At 41.5% G+C, this 20,591-nt stretch overlaps 1 protein-coding gene across 5 annotated transcripts in view; it reads right to left on the bottom strand.

The window, feature by feature from the left end:
* The window catches only part of ythdc2 (YTH domain containing 2), a 79,910-nt gene that overhangs the window by 47,762 nt on the left and 11,557 nt on the right, over positions 1–20,591 (bottom strand). For 3 of the 5 annotated variants that reach the window (XM_075456613.1, XM_075456611.1, XM_075456612.1), the window contains exons 4-8: positions 15,950–16,158; positions 14,380–14,582; positions 6,514–6,680; positions 3,017–3,119; positions 1,969–2,125 (exon numbers count right to left, since the gene is read on the bottom strand). In XM_075456613.1, the coding sequence (XP_075312728.1) occupies positions 1,969–2,125; positions 3,017–3,119; positions 6,514–6,680; positions 14,380–14,582; positions 15,950–16,158 (839 nt within the window). The remainder of the gene's footprint in view (positions 1–1,968; positions 2,126–3,016; positions 3,120–6,513; positions 6,681–14,379; positions 14,583–15,949; positions 16,159–20,591) is intronic. The other 2 variants (XM_075456614.1, XM_075456615.1) reach the window with 1 other exon arrangement.

Here is a 20,591-nt window from a genome sequence, read left to right on the forward strand (position 1 = left end):
AATCACAAACAACAATGGTGATCTGGGAACTTTTGCTTGGTGCAGGTCCAGTGAAACATAGAAAAGTCTCAATGACATCATGAGATTGCATTTTGGGTAACGGACCGGAGGAGATGGCTGTCCTGACCTCTACAGGAAACGGACACGTTGGATACTGATAGATTGTCATGCCATCAATCATCAACCTAAAGGAGGTTTGCTGAAGGGAAAGTCAGTTTTCAGGATGTAAATGAATCTTACCACAGAGAAAAGAAAACTCAAGCTTTTCGTCATGAAAGATGTATCAACTCATTACATGGCCAGCAGATGGTCCAGATCTTAATCTGATTGACAACTGTGGTTCAAATGAGTATAAAAGAAAGAAGGTTGGAAGCTGACTGATGAAGACTACTGTTCTTAATTAGCAAGTATTAGTCAAAGAATTCAAGCAGTGATGAGAGCCAGAGGACGTGCAACAAACAAATGAATAACTGAATCAATAGGAAGTATTGATAATGGCAGATAATAACCTCGAATCAGTTACCATTCCTAATCAGCTGCCCGTGGTCAAATTGCAGATGTGTTAAATGTAAAATTACAGGATAAAAAAAAAAAGAAAAAGCTGTGTGGGCTGAGGTCCGTTTGAGTATGTTGTGTTAGCTTTCAGGCTATTTAAATAAATGAATCAAATCATTCAAATATTTCTATGCTCGTGTTAAAGGGAAACGGAATGGCTGGGCATTAGACTTAACCCTAACTCGAACCACTTTGAGTCAAAGATTTTATGTTTGCAAGGTTGAAACTTGAATTGTTCTCCGATATTACATAAAGAAATTGTGTTTTAGCAGTGCATGATCATAAAAGTGACTCAGACATCTGTTAGCTTAGTTTTCAGAAAATAACGATAGTTGTACAGTCAGTAATACGGTCTCCTCTCTCGGGCATCCTTAAAGTGGCAGTTTGTGCTAAGATGGATTTTCAGGTCAGGGACAGGGAGCTTCTCTAAATTTGAAATCTGCCGTTAGGCGGATCTTCCAGTTGAATTTTCAAACTGTGAACTAGAAAATTATGACTTCTGAGTTCAAATTGAACACACCATTACAGATAATCTATTTTACAGTCTTATTACAGCAAAATGTCAAATGTATATTGAATACAGCAAAGTCATTAATAAAAGCATGAGCAGCCTTTCTTCCTGGAATGCAAACAGAAGCATTCTGAACCTGGGGATAAGCCAAAGAAATGATTTACCAACCAACTCAGATTTCCATCCATCCATTTTCCTTGCCAAAGCCTATCCAGGGTCTGGAGAGTGTAGTGGTAAGACTACCACCTTCCGTGTAGGTGACCTGGGATCAAATCCCCTGCATGAAAGGTACTACCCCCAGTAGGGGTCCTTAGGCAACCCTACCTGCCTACCTGTAAAGGCTGAGTTAAACCTCTTTTAACTGCCCTTCCGCTTGCAACTGAGGTCGCTTTGGATAAAAGCGTCTGCCAAATGCACATAAACATGAACATCCCAGTCAGACAGTAGGAGGAAGCCAAAGTACTGGGAGAGAACCCACACATACACGGGGAAAAACAAACAAAACAAGACAAACAAGAATCTGTGAGGTGTCAACCACCAATTCAGACTTGAGCAAGCTAAACAACCCTTCATCTAAATCTGGTTTATTTATGAATCCTCAGGGATTTTCACAAGAAACTACATTCAAGAAAAGTAAAATAAACATTTCCAAATTAAATTACATATGTTCTGTTCCTGTCCCTGCACTAGACGGTTTTGTTCTATGACTTTCTTATTGAGGTACCAAAAAGGCGAAACACTCATTTCGTTGTTTTGGAAAAAAACAAGGCCATGTTGGTGATGACAGGTTTATTCTGCATCTTCTCCAACAGTCACAAAAAGCTAACAGCTGGCAGACAAATCATATAGAGCGCAGATTGTTTTAGCACAGATGTCATCACACAGAAGTTCAAAGTACTTACGGTGAATCACAGGGCAGGAGCCAAAGTACTGACGGAACAGCTTTACGTCCAAAGCTGCACTGGAAAGGATCAGTTTCAGTGTCGGGATCTTCTGGAGCACATTCTGCATCTTCGTCAGCAGGAAGTCCGTCAGACCATCGCGCTCGTGTACCTCGTCCTGTATAAAGCAAGACACTTTCACGTGATGTCCATGCTCAGCCATCACAACAAAAGCCACACTAGAAGTTTAAAATTATGTTTTTGTTAATCTACCATACTTTAACCTTGCATTGCTGTAGTGGCGTAAAAGTTGGTAATCGAACCACTGATTGGCAGATGAGGACAAGAGAGGCATAAATCTGAGAGGGGGAAGCCAAAAATAACCCTGTAGGAGTGTTTGCCATCAACAACAGGTTGTTGGAATGTGGTTAGAGTTGGACAAATGATGAATGGAACTAAAGATAGGACCATTCCTGAGGAAAACCTCTCAGAAAATAGAGACTGCAGCTGTGTTGCGTTTGTCCAGTCGTTCAACCACTCACCAGTTATGCAGTATTTATTAAAGGGGGCTGACAGTTGCTATTGCAATCCCAATACTAATAGAATGACGCAGTGTTTCATAATAACAGCCACATATTTACTGTTGAGTGTCACATAAAACAAATGCCAGAGAGATGGTTTGCAACTAATTCGAGATGACGGACAGTACAAGCTGTTTTGGTGGAAGCCATGTTGGAATTCACATCTCTCTCCAAAATACTGACATCAAACTTCATGATACAAATCTTTGCAAACGCCGAATTTTCCTAATTTATGGTATCCACCTTCTGACTGCCGCTTTAACAATGTAATTATCTTCAATATACCAATAATCAAATGTTGGAAAACAATTGTTTTTAGAGGCACAGTGTCCACATTGTTGTACCTAACATGGGAGTTCTTAAAAAGCAAGCTACATTACTTACCCCCAACCTGTTTACTGCTCAGACTGAGCAACATGAGGAGATGCACAGTACAAAGACTTTTTCTGAGACTGGATACCCTTTGAATTTGTAGACTTAATGCTCACCACAATGACATGTGTGACCATAGTGAGACTGTCATCTCCTGCCATCAGCGTTCTGAGGAGCACTCCACTTGTGCAAAACGTCAGCAGTGTCTTGGGGGAGACCCTGAGATTTGAAAATAAAACAAGAGGCTTATTAAAGAACTGCAAAGTTTTTTCACAGGCTCAGAGATTACCGTTTTAAAATTTATGCTGAAGTTCAAGGGTACATCCTAAAAATGTCATGGCCTCTCTAATTGTTATAGCACTGTAATGCTGAACATCCATGCTGAACAGCCCACATTCCAAAACTTTTGAAATTTTTTCGAAAAGGCTCATCGGAAATTAAAAGCCCGGATTTTACTCTCACTTGCTTCACACAGCTTCCAGTCTCAAAAAGATATATATACACCATATACTCAGTTTCAGGATACCCATGAGCTTTTACCCTGACAGTGAGAGGCTGGAGTGACGACCCACTGGGCAAACAAGGTCTATGTTCATACAGAAATGGCTGAAGTCCAGCCCAATATTTGAACGTCCATTGATGGCCAGAGTTAGTTGTTGAAGAAACAGATGTTCAGATGTCCACTAACATCTGAGATTGGTCAGAAAAGATATTCCAACTGCTCAGAATCCAGACTCCATTGATGACCAGATTTATTTAAGAAATGATGCTTGAAAAAAAAAAAAACAATGCATATCCTCAACTATTCAAAACGTGTGCCATGGCCACACAAATTAGAATTTATCAAACTAGACGAATCCACATACTCCTTTTCATGTCCTTAATTTAGGGGTGCAACGGATCATCATTGATCCGTGATCCGTTCGGATCAATTATTTCGGTTCGGCACACACATGATCTGCGGATTGATTTATGAAAAAAAAAAAAATTGTGCGCATGTTCAGTCCTCACACAGCCGTTACCATTCCTGCTAGTTTCCAGGGACAGAGCTACTTTCCACGCTCTGGGTAAAAGTCTGCAACGGTTCCCTCTTCAATAAGCAAACGGTCCTATGGCTCGTTTGTGATTTATTGTCCTCAGCGTACAACATGTAGAACAGTGGGCATGGAAAATAAAAGTAGGCTAGACTTCGGTGACTACTGTAACGATAACTGCTGCCTCTGTCTGTTTCCATATACTCGCGCTGCCCACAAACCTGTTGCCTAGGTTACCACACAGACATAACACGTAGCTGACATGGCGATAGCTAACATAAAGAAAACCCTAACCTGCAACACAGCGTGGTCATGGCGAGCGGAGGAACAGAAGAGCTTCACGCCCCACGTCATTTAAATCCCCTGTTTGGGAGCATTTTGGCTTCCCTGTCAAATTTAATGAAGAAGGAAAGAGGTTGGTGGATAAAACCGTGACGGTGTGTAGGCACTGTGGCACAAGAAAGCCACACAACAGTGGAAACACATCGAGCATGGCCACGCATTTGCTGCGACATCACCCCGGTGTTTCACTGACAGGAGTGAAACCGAAAGCGGCTCAACAACCGCTCATCACTGCGGCATTTAAGCAGCCCCTTCCTTCACAATCCGACCGGGCTAAAGCGATCACAAACGCTATCGCTGTGTTTATGTTGCACTTTAAGTTGTTTTTCTTTGATTATGTTGAAAAGAAGATGTTAATTGTGCACTTTAAGTTGATTTTATATATTTCAATTTAATAATTTAAAAGTGTTAACAAACAAAAAGACAAAACATGTTTATTTGTCTTGTCTATTTTTTTTTTTTCTGCTGATCCGAAAAATGATCCGATCCGTGACTGATCCGAGGAACGATCCGAACCGTGAGATTTTTGATCCGTTGCACCCCTACCTTAATTGAATGTATTTTCATATTCTTCCACTCTCTGATGCACCTTCATTGCACCTCCTGTCATGTGTGAAAGTACAGAGGTGAAAAACCAGGTCAGTGTTAATCTGCTGCTGATACTCTCCAGAATCACAAAACCTGTCACTCTAACCAACAGTGCTGTTGCCTCTCATCTGATTCTGTAACACTTGTGTGATGTTAATCAGGACAGAGCAGTGAGGGGCTGACCCACCTCCGAGTGGCATGTGTGAATTACAAGGAAGAACAGTGGCAGGTTAACCAAGATCTAACTTTTCCACCTTTAAGGCGCAATTGACATGTGAATGTGTTTCATTTTGTGTTGCATTGAATTGCTTCTCATTCCAATCTCTGACTTATTAAGGGAGACCCATCTCTGTCTCACAACAATTCTGGAGGTTACACTGTCACTCTGTGCCTTTAGTAATTGTGTTTCCTTTTTAGGTGCCATCTTCTAGATGCAAGACTATTAAACTAAAGGTCAACAGACATGGGACCAAGAGTTAGGATGAACTCTTCAACTAATAATCAACAGATATCTAAGAATTGTTCACCCTTTTAACAATTAGATCTGACTAACTAGATATTAGATATCATCTGATTAACTAGGTAGCTCACAAATCAACAAGTTCTACAGAGATGCAGCAAGATGATCAGATCTGAAGAGACTGAACCACTAGGAGGCAACACAGATGAATGGATAGATTAGACTGTGGTCAGTTATTAAATTTGGAGTGTGCCAATGTGATGATGACTACATTAATGCTAAAGTAATGATACAGGGTGCCTAGAAAGTAAATAAGGTTTGTTCAGAAAGTTACTATATTTTTGCTAGGTCCTTCTCAAGATAGGGAAAAAAAATCATAGAAGGTAACTGGTTGGTGACAGTGTAACCCAGGTAGCATGCGTTATCCTGTTTATCTGTGTGCAGTATGAGGGACAGGGGGCCACCGGGGCCCACCGCTGTCCCTCAGAGTGTCACAGCACGCAGCTCTGCGTGGGCAGATTGACCATGTGTGAATAATCTTTCTCACCGTAGAATGATGGACTCATTGCTTTTCTTTAGCATTTCTTGTTTGCTGATGATCAATCGATAAATTTCATTAGCATCACCCTTCTGCTTCTTACAACCTAATTCAGTTAGGAGCAGGACAGGTAGACCTAGTTTTTCCACACACCGCTTATGCATTTTGGCTTAGTTTTTTGGGTTTCTTTTTTTTTTTTTAATCCCGAAAAAAATTCTCACCCAAAGATATTAAACTACAATAAAAGTGGATTCACTCGGAGACATCCTAGAGTCCCATCAAAAATACTAGAGAGGACACATTCTTGATTTTTCAGAGAACTGCCTCCCAAATTTGAAATAAATACAGCTGGGTTTTTCCACTAGCTAAAGAATCCGACTCTTGGCAGTGCCACAGGTACGAGCAGGCATATGAACCTGTATTTTTTCCCCACATATGATTTATTTCTGTCCCACCCTTACCTGTCTGGGCAGGGTGGACACTGTTTGAGAAGCCTGCCGTATTACTGCTCACTCAGGCCACACAAACCTGGCCTGCCTGCTGCATGATACCCACATCTCCCTGAAAAGTGCAAACAGGTGCCACTTCTCATGTAAAAAAAAAAAAAAAGATTTTTTCCGCCATAAATATAAATGTTTTGAAAAAATCTACCTGCTCTCGAGTCTGATGTGATAACCGACAGTCTGGCCCACACACTCCCCTCTCTCAGCTGCCACTCTCTCAGCCACAGCGATGGCAGCCAGGCGTCTGGGCTGGGTGCAGAAGATCCTGCAGGGTTGTCCATTCTTGCAGGAGTCATCTAACAAAAACTGTGGGATCTGGACAAAACAGAGACACTCCATAAGCTTAGAGGGTTTTTCTGTAGCTTATAACAGAACAAGTACCACATACCAATGCACTGAGTTCTTACAATTTTCTAAGCTCAAAAATAAAAATGCAACCCTATAAAAAATTTTTTTTTAAAAAGGCACACGTCACATTTCTGCTTTATGGCCTTGATCACCTGTTGCCAAGCGTGCCCGTTTCTGATCCGCCTTCTCTCTCTGAGCACATGTGGCGTCTCTGATTTTGACTGCTGACCTCAATTCTTGACAACCCCTCTGCCTATTCCCTGTGGATTTGTCTTCCTGGTCAGACTGTTTACCTGGTTTCTGACTTTTTCCCCTTCTCGCTCCATAAACAGAACAGTTGCCTGAAATAAGACTGAACTGCGAGTTGGTTGCAATAAATTCTGCTGAAAACTGAGCCAGCTTGTCCAAACACCACCCATTACAATAGAAACTCTCTCTTTTATTTTCACTTTGATTCAGTTGCGTATGATTAGTAGAGATGCCAGATAAGTAGCGTAGCTAGCTCCATTAGCCTCCCCCTAGCAGAACCTGAGCAGCCAGGATTACATCGTGGCTGGGTGACTGTCAGGAAGAGGCATAGCTCTAAAGTCAAGCCCGTTGTTCACCATCGACCTGTCCACGCTTCTAACAGATTTTCCCCACTCAGCGACACACCCGCTGAGGACAAAACCCTGGTAATTGGCAGCTCTATAGTCAGAAACGTGGCATTAGAGACACCAGCGGCCATAGTCAAATGCATTCCAGGGGCCAGAGCGGGCGACATAGAATCCTATTTAAAACTGCTGGCTAAGGATAAACGTAAATATGGTAAAATAGTTATTCACGTCGGCGTTAATGACACCCGGTTACGCCAATCGGAGGTCACTAAAATTAATGTTGCATCGGTGTGTGATTTTGCCAAAACAATGTCGGACTCCGTAGTTTTCTCTGGACCCCTGCCAAATCTGACCAGTGATGACATGTTTAGCCGCATGTCGTCCTACAATCGCTGGTTGTCTAGATGGTGTCCAGCAAACAACGTGGGCTACATAGATAATTGGCAATCTTTCTGGAGAAAACCTGGTCTGATGAGGAGAGACGGCATCCATCCCACTTTGGAAGGAGCAGCTCTCATTTCTAGAAATATGGATGAATTTATTTGCCACCCTAAAACATGACAACCCAGGGCTCAGACCAGGATGCAGAGTTGTAGTCTTACACACTTCTCTGCAGCTTCCCACCTGCTGCTACCCACCCAATCAATTAACACAAAAGGAGCAAATCCTCTTGTGCAAAAAGAAATTATTAAAACAAAAACTTTAACTAAACAAAAACATCAAACTATTAAATGTGGTTTGCTGAATATCAGATCTCTCCTTTCCAAGTCTCTGTTAGTGAATGAGTTGATTTGTGATCATCATATTGATATATTTTGTCTTACAGAAACCTGGCTGCAGCAGGAGGATCATGTTAGCATTAATGAAGCAACTCCCTCTGACTGTTTAAATGTTCACGTTCCTCGAACCACAGGCAGAGGAGGGGGAGTGGCAGCTATCTTCAGATCAGGGTTACTCATCAGTCCCAGACCCAAGATTAGTTTGAGCTCTTTTGAATATCTGATTCTCAGTTTTTCCCACGCAAAGTGGAAATCCCAGAAACCTCTTGTGTTTGTTGTTGTGTATCGTCCACCTGGCCCTTATTCTGAGTTTCTGTCTGAATTCTCAGAGTTTTTATCCCAGTTAGTGCTGAGTACAGATAAAGTCATTGTAGTGGGTGACTTTAATATTCATGTAGATGTTGAAAATGACAGCCTGAATATGAACTTTAATTCTATATTGGACTCTATTGGATTTTCTCAGAGTGTACACAGACCGACTCACTGCCTTAATCACACCCTTGATCTTGTGCTGACTTATGGCATTGAGAGTGAACAGTTAACAGTGTTCCCTCATAACCCTGTCTTATCTGACCATTTTCTGATAACCTTTGAGTTTACATTACTTGACTATACAGTTTCTGAGAAGAAATTTACGTATAGAAGGTGTCTATCAGAGGATGCTGTAACCAGATTTAAAGAATTAATTCCATCATCCTTTTCTTCACTGCCATGTGCAGATATGACAGAGGACGACTACATAAACTTTACTCCAGCAGCACTTGACTCTCTTGTTGACAGCACTATAGTTTCAATGCGTACAGCACTGGACAATGTTGCCCCTCTGAAAAGGAAGATAATCAGTCAGAAGAGGCTGGCTCCTTGGTATAATTCACAGCTGCGTGCTTTAAAGCAGACTGCAAGAAAGCTGGAGAGACAGTGGCGTTCCTCTAATTTAGAAGAGTCTCAGTTAGTCTGGAAAGATAGTTTAACAATGTATAAGAAAGCCCTTCGTAAAGCTAGAACTGCTTATTATTCATCATTGATAGAAGAGAATAAGAATAATCCCAGGTTTCTTTTCAGCACTGTAGCCAGTCTGACTAAGAGTCCGAGCTCTGCTGAGCCAGTTATTCCTTTAACTCTCAGCAGTGATGATTTCATGAGCTTCTTTATTAATAAAATTGTTTCTATCAGAGAGAAGATTGATGGAGTCCTTCCCACTATTATTAGTGATGTATCATCAAGTACAGCAGCTTTAGAAGTATCTTTAGAACCTGATTTGTATTTAGATGGCTTCTGCCCAGTTGATCTCTCTGAACTAACAACAGCAATAGTCTCTTCTAAACCATCAACTTGTGTTTTAGACCCAATCCCAACCAAACTGTTCAAGGAGGTTTTCCCATTAATTGACACTTCCATATTGGATTTGATCAATCTGTCTTTGTTGACAGGATATGTACCTCAGACTTTTAAGGTTGCTGTAATTAAACCTTTACTTAAAAAACCTACTCTTGATTCAGAAGTGTTGGCTCATTATAGACCTATATCCAATCTCCCTTTTATGTCTAAAGTTCTTGAAAAAATAGTTGCAGCTCAGCTTTGTGATCATTTCCACAGAAATAATCTGTTTGAAGAGTTTCAGTCAGGATTCAGAGTGCATCATAGCACAGAAACTGCACTGCTGAAAGTTCCCAATGATCTCCTCTTAGCCTCTGATAGCGGACTTGTGTCTGTGCTTGTCCTGTTGGATCTCAGTGCTGCATTTGATACGGTCGATCACAGTATCTTATTACACAGACTTGAACATGTTATTGGGATTAAAGGAACTGCATTAGGCTGGTTTAAATCATATTTATCTGATAGATTTCAGTTTGTTCTTGTAAATGAAGAATCTTCCTCACACACCAGAGTAAGTCATGGAGTTCCTCAGGGTTCTGTGCTTGGACCGATTCTTTTTACTTTATACATGCTTCCATTAGGTAACATTATTAGACAGCATGGCATAAATTTCCATTGCTATGCTGATGATACTCAGCTGTACTTATCTATAAAACCAGATGAAACCAATAGGTTGGTCAGACTACAAGCATGTCTTAAAGACATAAAGACCTGGATGACTCAGAACTGTCTGCTGCTAAATTCAGACAAAACTGAAGTCGTTATCTTTGGACCTGAGCGTTTCAGGGAGAAATTGTCTAGCTATATAGTTACTCTAGATGGTATTTCCTTGGCTTCTAGTTCTACAGTGAGGAACCTTGGAGTTATTTTTGACCAGAACTTATCATTTGACTCGCATATAAAACAGGTTTCTAGGACTGCCTTCTTTCATCTTCGTAATATTGTTAAAATCAGGAACATCCTGTCTCAGAGTGATGCAGAAAAACTAATTCATGCATTTGTTACTTCAAGATTGGACTACTGTAATTCTTTATTATTGGGCTGTCCCACATATTCTCTGAAAAGCCTTCAGCTGATCCAAAATGCTGCAGCCAGAGTTTTGACGAGAACTAACAGGAGAGATCATATTTCTCCAGTTTTAGCTTCTCTTCATTGGCTCCCTGTTAAATTCAGAATAGAATTTAAGATTCTTCTCCTTACATATAAAACTCTTAATGACCGAGCTCCATCATATCTTAAAGATCTCATTGTAAGATATTTTCCTAACAGAGCACTTCGTTCCCAAACTGCAGGTTTACTTGAGGTTCCCAGAGTTTCTAAAAGTAGAATGGGAGGCAGAGCCTTCAGTTATCAGGCCCCTCTATTGTGGAATAAGCTGCCAGTAAATGTCCGGGAAGCAGACACCCTTTCCACTTTTAAGACCAGGCTTAAAACTTTCCTTTTTGATAAAGCTTATAGTTAGGGATGGCTCAGGTGATCCTGAAACATCCCATAGTTAAGCTGCTATAGGCCTAGACTGCTGGGGGGCCTCATCTGACACACCTTTCCTCACTTTACTCTCTTTATGTATATGTGATATTATTATGGTCATTAACTCGTGTTTCCCTGTTCCAACAGATATCCTGAATGGTGTTACAGTGCCGCCGTCGCGGTGGCCCCCCCCCCTTTCTGCCTTCTCAAACCCCAGCTGGTCGAGGCGGATGGCCACCCTTCCTGAGTCTGGTTCTGCCAGAGGTTTCTTCCTGTTAAAAGGGAGTCGTTTCTCTCCACAGTCGCCTCAGGCACGCCGCTCAGGCCGGGAGATTGGACCGAAAAACAAAAAGTTTTCAGTGCAATCTGTTGGTTTTCTTAGCTAGGAAATTGTTTTTGAATTGGCTCTATATGAACGAATTATGATTATTATTAATTAATTGAATTCCAATTGGCTTGAATTGGACTTACTATCTAAGTGCCTTGAGATGACATTTGTTGTATTTGGCGCTATATAAATAAAAATGAATTGAATTGAATTGAGTTGCACACAGTATGAAACCGACATATCTTAATGTTTTTTTTCCTCTCTCATTCATTTTCTTTAGTTTATTAATATTAGGGCTGTCAAGCATTTCAAATAATCAAGATTTCATTGTGCTTTAATTGAGTGGTGCATATTATGGTCTGTCATTTTCAAGAATAACACTGTTGCTGGTGTTCTGAATTACCTCTGAGATAACTTATAACACATCTCCTTTTTAGTTGGCAAAACATGCTGTGGTCAAATTTGCCCTGACATGGAACGCTACAGCAAACCAGGGGGGTTGGTCCTTTGGACTGTGAACAAACTCTAAGCTTGTGGTGTAAAGCTCATGAGACTTAATGTTTCAGTTCCAGTGTGTTAGGGTCTCTGCGTTTTCTTGTGTTTGTGCATGTGTTTCTTTGCTTTTCAATTCAGAGGGTTTGGCTGGCAGTGGTGGCTTGATGGTAGACTCACTCCACTTGTGATTCATTAGTGCTGGCCTTAAAAGTCCTGGCCTGCTCTCTTCTCACAGCCAGTTTGTCTGCTACTCATGTGGTATTGTTAAGGCCACTTTGTTTCAAAAGAGATCCTCTTTGCGTAATCTACTGATTCCAGTCTGTTTTTTTTCTTTCTAGGATTCCTGTGATACTTACCAATCCAGTTATCAGTATGAAACTCCTCCTGGAGTCCACCATCTGCCAACCTGTTAGGACCTCAATGTCCATGTGGGCAATAACGGAGTAAACTGGAGAGGTGTGATTGGGAGGAGCATCCTCCCTTATCTGAACCCCAGCTGTGTTTTGTTGTTAGACTTCTGTACAAGTCATCGATTGGTTATAACGAGCACCATGTTCAAGCATAAGGTGGTATATAAGTGTACTCTGTACCAGGTCACCTTAAGCCAAAGGTTGATGATCAAGCTGTAAACTGTACAGTTTACCACCACCTGGTATTAGGCTGGATTTAGTGGCAGGATTGACTGCCGGCCAGACCAGTTAAACCTAAAACAGTAGTGAGGGTTAACTCGGAACACCAGGTGGAGGCCCCTATCCAGGAGATCTTCAACTTGAACCTTCAGGAGAGATTTGTACACATAACACAGGATGTTATTCTAATGGCGCATTTCCACTAGCTCAGCACGGGCTCGATACGGCTCGGTTTGGTTGTGTTTCCATTACAACCGAGTATCACTTCATGCCTCATCGACGTGGGCGGGGTCGTCGTAACACGGCTGCGCGAAACCTCCGTGACGTCATTTACACGGCGCCGAGCAACGTACAAATCCGGACCTCCTCGACCGACCAAGGAGTGGATTTCCTCTGCGAAGCCATCTCGTAGCAGTACAAACTGAAGCAGTAAAATGTGGAGTCTTGTATTTATTTACATTCTAGTCGGTCGTCGCGCGGTTATGACACTCATCGGCCAATCAGTGGAAGGCAGTCGGCTGACGTCATGTTTTAGTAACGCTTCGGCTCGCTTGGAACCAGGGCTGAGGTGATACGGAAAATCTACCCAGTTGCAGGTACTGCGGTCTAGTGGAAACACGCAAATAGCGTGCCGAGCCGAAGCGAGCTGGTGGAAACGCACCATAAGAGCAGTGGTGCCTGTCGTGGCGGCAACCGGAGGACTCGCTGGTAGACACCAGCAGCGAGGGAAGCTGTCAAGCTGAAGAAGGAGGTCTGTTGTGCCTGGTTGTCCCAGGGAACTCCAAAAGCAGCTGACAGGGGTGGAATGGCCAAGAAGGACTGCAGTGTCGGTAGTGGCAGAAGCTAAAACTCAGGCATGGTAGGAATTTGGCGTGGCCATGGAGGTAGGTATGGGGGTGCTGATGACTCTGGACTATATGGGGTGCTCTGGCTGACATCTCTTTAATGTGATGTGGAGTGGCAGACCAGGATGGTGGTCCCATTTATAAGACAGTGGACAAGAGAGTGTATACCAACTTTAGGGGGATTACACTACTCCTCAGTGTTGTAAAGGAGGCTTTGACCTACTGTCAAACCTTGGATCCTGTAATAGGCAAGGCCAGTTTATTTGTAGAACACAATTCATACACAAGGCAATTGAAAATGTCGCAGTGTGGTTTTCGCCCAGGGTATGGAACAGTGGACCAAGGCCTCATGTAAAAAGGGTGGGTATGCATAAAAAAGTGGCGTACGCTCTTTTTCATGGCAGCCTTCAGATGTATTAAGAGCAAAATGACCGTGCAAATGTGCGGTGCCTCACGACAACTTCATGGCTGGCGTACGCAATTTTCAACAGCTGTTGATTCTTTGGCAACACTTAGCCGTGATGTTGGGAAACTGTTATAAAAAATAAATGTGAAAAAGTGCATACGCCACTTTTTTTTTGCATACGCACCCTTTGTACATGAGGCCCCTGGTCTCCACAGTTCCCAGATGTTTATGGGCTATTGTTAAAAGAAGGGATGCTACACAGTGGTAAAGATGGCTCCATGCAATTCAAGATGGGCTAGTATTTTTCATGAAATGGTAAAACATCTGATAGGTTTTCTGTTTCAATCTTAATAAATTATTTTAATGAGATTAGCTAATGGTTTAGTTCTGTTTTTATTTCCATTTTACACAATGTTCAAACTTTTTTGGTACTGAGGTTGTAAATGAAAAAAGTGTGTATCATGGGGGAAGGAGCACAATGCAAATATATGAACACTTTAAAGATTCAGGACCAAATTCACTTGTTCCAACTCCTCTTCATCACATTGGGGCAATGTCAAAAATATGCAGCACAACTTATAATCAAGCTTTGCATGCAAAGCTTTCCATAAACCTGATAGATGTGGGAAGCTTTTGTGGTAATAAAGGGCAAAAATTCCCCAACAAGAACTATATTGACCATGCAGAGTGTCCAAACTTTTGCTTTAGGCCCTTTGACCATCTTGTATTTGTTAGACTCACCTGTGTAGTTTTTCCAGAGCCAGTCTCTCCCACAACAAGTACCACCTTATTTTCTCTGATCAGATTAATTATTTCTTCTTGGTGTTCATACACAGGCAGAGAGCATCGGAATTTTTCAAGCTCTGATGGACCCTTTCTCTTCGGCACCATAGGAATGCCGTTGTTCAGACGACCGCTCGCCCTGTTCCTGTCATAAATGTTGTCTGGAGGAGAAGACGAAAGGTCAGAAGATGGTAAGATAACCATACAAAACACACTTTTTGACTGAAAAATATGCAAAGTCCCATCTTTGAATGACAACATTCATGTTATGTCACTGCGTGTGAGACAGGGAGTGGAAGGGAGATATATGCAGCTTGCTCTGTTCAAACTGAATCATTACTTTTGAATAAGCTTAAAGGGGAACTGCGGTATTTTCAACATTAAGCCTCTTCTCTGAGTCGTCTGCAATGTTTTAGAACCCCCCTCACCGCTTTTTTGAATTTTACTGCTGTATCCGGTATTTGCCTAATTTTGATTCTTCTCCACCTGCTTCAGAATGGCAAGTCATGCGCATGTCCTAAAAGGTCCGTAAAAGCACCATAAACGTCCGTTTCAAAATTATCAACTCACCGGAGTGGTTACTGGTGTGCACTGGTAATCTATATCAAATTTCGTTGCGAAAAGTTGCTTCTGTCGTGTTTTATTTGGCAGCTTGTTCATGCTCGAACTATTTTCTTAGCCACCTCACAGCCGTGGATAAACTTCCGCTCAGCAGTTGAATCTGACTTGCTATACTCCACACCACTTCATGGCGGAGTAATATCAACGAACATCCAGTCTTCCATAGAACTCAATGGGATTTACAAAATGTAAAATAAAACACCACTGAAGCAATTTTTCGCAACGAAATTTGATATAGATTACCAGTGCACACCAGTAACCACTCCGGTGAGTTGATTATTTTGAAAATGGACGTTTATGGTGCTTTTACGGACGTTTTAGGACATGCGCATGACTTGCCATTCTGAAGCAGGTTGAGAAGAATCAAAATTAGGCAAATACCGGAGACAGCAGTAAAATTAAAAAAAGCGGTGAGGGGGGTTCTAAAACATTGCAGACAACTCAGAAAAGAGGCTGAATGTTGAAAATACCGCAGTTCTCCTTTAATAATTAGCTATTTGGTATAATTTTTGACAACTCTTGAGCAATCATTCAGTTTAGGTCTTGTGCATACGGCAAACAGTGGTGTCAGGTTTGCACAAAAAGAAACTCAGATGGAAGTATGTTAAGTCTGAAGACCATTTAGTTCTAAAGTCTTGTGTTTCACCATTAAGTTCCAGTGTGACCTGACAAACAGTGAGATTGAAATGTGTTGTTTTTTATTTATTACACTCAGAGTTAAGCTAAGTTTTTTTAACTTTAACTGTGAGGTTTTTTTTTAAGTAATAGTGATTGTACATCTACTCATATTCCTTTCATGTAGCTCTGAGGAGAAAAGGATCTGAATAAATCTTAACACCCGCACGCAGAGAGCATACATCCGATTGATTTTTTTGGGACACACTCCATCGTAGTAATTTAGACGCACAAAGATAATCACCAAGTTCTGCAGCTGAAGACATGCTGCCTTTGTTGTTGGGATGCATGTCTGTACGTTCCTTTTTGCTGATGGGAAACCTCTGAAGCAGGCTTCGGACAAAATATAAGGAACTTTGGGAGATTGTGAGGGATATGTTAGGCTGAGGTTTGCCTGAAACACCCTTCTTCCTGATGGTGAGGTAGCGACTATGACCCTTTCTGAAAGAGAAAGTGGAAAAAAACATCTCTCCGTTATCACATTTCTTTTAACATTTGGACAAACAATATTTTTACTCTACTTAGGGCTGAACTGAGAACTTACTGCAGGAATATACTTGCTTTGAATTAGAAAAACGTGTTAATCATGACTAACTCGCATCCTCGCATATCCTCATGTGTTTGTAGGGTCGTTTGTACTCATCCTCAAAAATGAACTCTACACATTCCGCGATCGTAAGCCACAATTTGTAATTGACAGGTAGGGGCAGAGTGGGGCCAAGTTTTGAAGACAAGCTTGTAGAGAAAGTCCACAATTCCCTGCATCTTTACAATGCATCTTTGTCACAGCACACTGACCAATGTGCTTGTCAAACAGCTAGCAACAGATCCCAGTAAAATGTTGGATAAATGGATGGGGATGGTGCTGATGTTGGGTTTTCTTCTGTCTGTGTCATATGGTGTGCCCCGTAGTGGAATCCTCTGCTAACAGAGCCGTGGCTCAGTGGTTAGAGTGGGTCGTCCAATAACCGGTAGGTTCGATTTCCACTCTCGCCACTCAAAAAGATTGGTGAAACTGACAGCTGTTCTGAGAACAAGCTGAGACCCAGATTCCTGTATTAGTTAGTAAAAGAAGGAATCGAAAACAGTCAGCCTGCTGGGTGAATCTATCTAATCTGTTAACGGTACCACGTACAACTCAGAATGCAACAGAGACCAGTGTAAACTCCACAAAGCTAGCCTTATTTAATATTAGATCTCTGTCCAATAAGTCACTGTTAGTTAAGGACTTCATAATTTCACACAATTTAGATTTTCTTTTTCTGACAGAAACATGGTTAACAGAGAGCACAAGTGCTACTGTTCTTAATGAAGCAGCCCCCCCAAACTTTAGTTTTATGGATAAATGCTGAAATGGGAGGAACGGTGGGGGAGAAGCTGCCTTATTTAAAGATACAGTCCAGTGTAAAGAGATCTGATTTGGTGAATTCACTTCTTTTGAATATCTTAGTTTTATTTTAAAGGGTGTTCCTAAAATCCTGTTCTTAATCATTTACAGATCTCCAGGATACTGTGCAAGTTTTATTGATGAATTTTCTGAATTATTGTCTGTTATCTCGACTGATTTTAACCATTTTATCTTGATTTTAACATTCACATAGATAATATGACGGATGGTGATGCCAACGACTTTTCTTCTGTGCTGGACATGTTTGGTTTGCGGCAACATGTAACAGAACCTACCCACCTTCCAGGTCACATTCACATGGCGTACGCTCAAACCCAAATGCCCTACTACGCACAAAAATATCCGGATGTATGAATCTGTGCGTGCGCATGAATCCAAGCACATTTAGTTTGTACAACCCAATCAACGTGGAATTGAGCGCACATGTCAGAGTACCCGACTCCTCCCTGTCCACGCCCCTAGTTGAATATGCAAATCATATTTAAATTAGTCTTGCACCTGTGATTCCCCTCTCTGCACAATCAGAAAATAAAGAAAAAAGAACGAGTAAGACGGGAAAATAGAAGAATTTCATGGAAAGCGAGATGGAGGTGCTACTTTCTGAAGTGGAGGCGCACAAAAATGTGTTCTTTGGCACGCTGTCCTCCGGCATAAGCAGCAAACGTAAGAGGAGAGGGTGGGAGAGCCTGAGGCTGTCAATGCTGTGGGGTCTGAGAAGCACACACAAGCAGAGGTGAAGAAGAAGTGGTCCGACATTAAGGTGGATGTGAAGCAGACTGGCTGCCCACCGCCACAGTGTGGCCAAAACAGGCGGGGGGACAGGAGAAGAGGGGCCCATCCTGTTTGAACAGAGAGTCGGTGCAACTGTGGGTGACACTGCTCTCTCTGGGGTTCATACAGTAACAGGCGACTACTGTTCCCCCTGAGCTACAGCCGCCCCCATAACAACCAACATCTTATTCAGTGTAACACCACAGAGCCCCTCCATATAACAAATCTCATATTAACCCTTACTTTATTATATTTGATGGGGATTCATTCCATTTTATTTTGCATCATTGCGAGCCTGTCCAACATCTTACTAGTGTAAAGCAGGGATGTCAAAGTCAAATACACCGAGGGCCAAAAAAACAAATTTGTTACAAGCCGAGGGCCGGACTGGTTCATTGTTTATTAAAACATATTGAAATGATTGCACATAGCCTATTGAACCAAGACCTAACACACTGTATATTATTTAATGATTAAATGAATAAAGCAATATTTTGTTATAGCTCTGTCAGTAACTTCAAGTGAAAACATTTTCAACAGGCAAACAGACAAAAACGAACTTCCTTCAAAGAAAAATTGCATGTCCTGTACATTAAATGAATAAAAGCTAATAATTATAATAAGCTAGCCTTGACAGCAGCCACGCTTTGTGATTTTGCATATGTGAACATAGCCTGCCTGGACTTAAAGGGACACTATGTAATTTCTTCCCCCATCTATTTTGCAAAGTTGAATGAATTTGCTCTCTAGCGCCTCACGTTTTCAAATGTGCGCTGCAACTTCTTGAACTACGGCAAGCGGAATGTGTCAAGATTCAAGAAGCTATAGCTTCAGACTCAAGGTCCATACAAACAAAAAGAAATCAAGACACACAGTACAAAGGATTACATAACACACATACAACAACACTATGAATACAGATGACAGATAACATGTCAGATAACATAACATCTCCTTTGGTGTGCAAGCAATGCAATTAGTCATATTCCGGGAGTTACCGGAAGTGACGTCGACGCAGCGTTAGCATTAGCCTGCGTTAGCAATAGGAGCATTAGCAGCAGTAAATAAACTCCCGGTAAACTTACAAACTTTCTAATGCCTCGTTTTGTGAGTTAAGAGCCTATGTGTACTACGGCAGAAGTTTGGTAACAATCAATGCATTATTAGTGGGATCATTTACGAGATAAAATCTATTTAGCATTTTTTTTTTTTTTTAAACTTTATTAGTAAATCAACAAAATAACAGTTTACAAATGTGAGCATAACGCCAAAAAGAAGATATCCAGGGGGAGCATAGGAATAATAATAAAAAGAAGAAGATGATGCACTTACAAAAAGAAAGCTAATGAACACAAAGACATATGTGCCAAGGAATAAAATCTATTTAGCATTAGCGGCTGTAAGCCATTTGGCGGAAATGACGTCACAATGACGTCATTTCTGCTTGTAGGCCTGGTGGGGAAATCGCGATTCGAAGTGCTTTATGTCCCTCTCGGCACTTCGTCATTTTTCATAGAGCGGAAGGACATGGCAGCCTCCATAGAGCTTACCTGCTCTATGTAGATACAGACAAGTTATTCTTCACTCAGGAGGATAAGTGAGATTTTTGACAGAGATCATTTTACACCAATGAGGACTAATTTATGAATGAATATGTTGATTTGAGCTAATAAATGACTTAATTTATTACATAGTGTCCCTTTAAGGCCTCGTTTTAATTCTTCCACCTTCTGTAGCCTTTGTTCTGTGTCCATATTCTTGTCTTTGTCTGTGTGTTTCTGAGACGTTTGATAATGCCTTCTTAGATTATATTCTTTCATTACAGCCAAACTTTCTCCACACAGAAGACACACAGGTTTATCTTTTACCTCCGTGAACATGTACTCTGCCTCCCACCTGGCTTGAAACCCCGTTCTTAGCATCCACCTTACGTTTAGCCATTTTTGAGGAGGGGGTAGCTGAAAGTTGATCTCTGCTCTGACTGCTGCTGAATAATGCCGCTTGTGCGCGCTGCAGTGACTTCGCGGGCTACCGTTGCATTGTGGGGAATGTAGTGTTGGTGCGTGCAAAACACCAGCGGGCGGCTGTGGCCTGCGGACCGGTTCTAATAGTAATTAAATTTCATCCAGGGGGCCATAGATAATTAATTTGCGGGCCAGATCTGGCCCGCAGGCCTTGACTTTGACATATGTGGTGTAAAGTAACTGAACAGACACTTGAATGTGTCCATTACATGTGGAGCCAGAGACTAATGACACAGATGAAAGGAAACCAGACAACACTGGCCACTGAGCAGCGAGTCATTCCTCACACACGGTCTTTTTTTAAGTCTTAGGGACGATTCTCGCAAATACATTGTCAATGTAGATTACTATCAACATATTATTATCAATTACATTTGAAATTACAATGCTGTAATATTCTTATGGTGTTATTATGATGTAAGGTCCAGTAAATGTCACTGTTGATTTTTAGCCAATACACATCATTAAGAAAAGTCAAGTAACATTTAGGTTTTATATTATAGAATAGCTCAGCTGGTTGAGCAAGAGCCCCATGCATAGACACTGAAGCTTCTCCATGCAGTTTGAGTGTTATTCCTCTCTCTCACTGACCCCTAAAATATGATCATCAATCAATACCATTTTAAAATGGAGGAGCTTAAGGAGAAGTTGCTCATATTACAAGGTGTATT

The sequence above is a fragment of the Odontesthes bonariensis genome, chromosome 22 (assembly GCF_027942865.1).
Source record: "Odontesthes bonariensis isolate fOdoBon6 chromosome 22, fOdoBon6.hap1, whole genome shotgun sequence".
NCBI lineage: Eukaryota > Metazoa > Chordata > Actinopteri > Atheriniformes > Atherinopsidae > Odontesthes > Odontesthes bonariensis.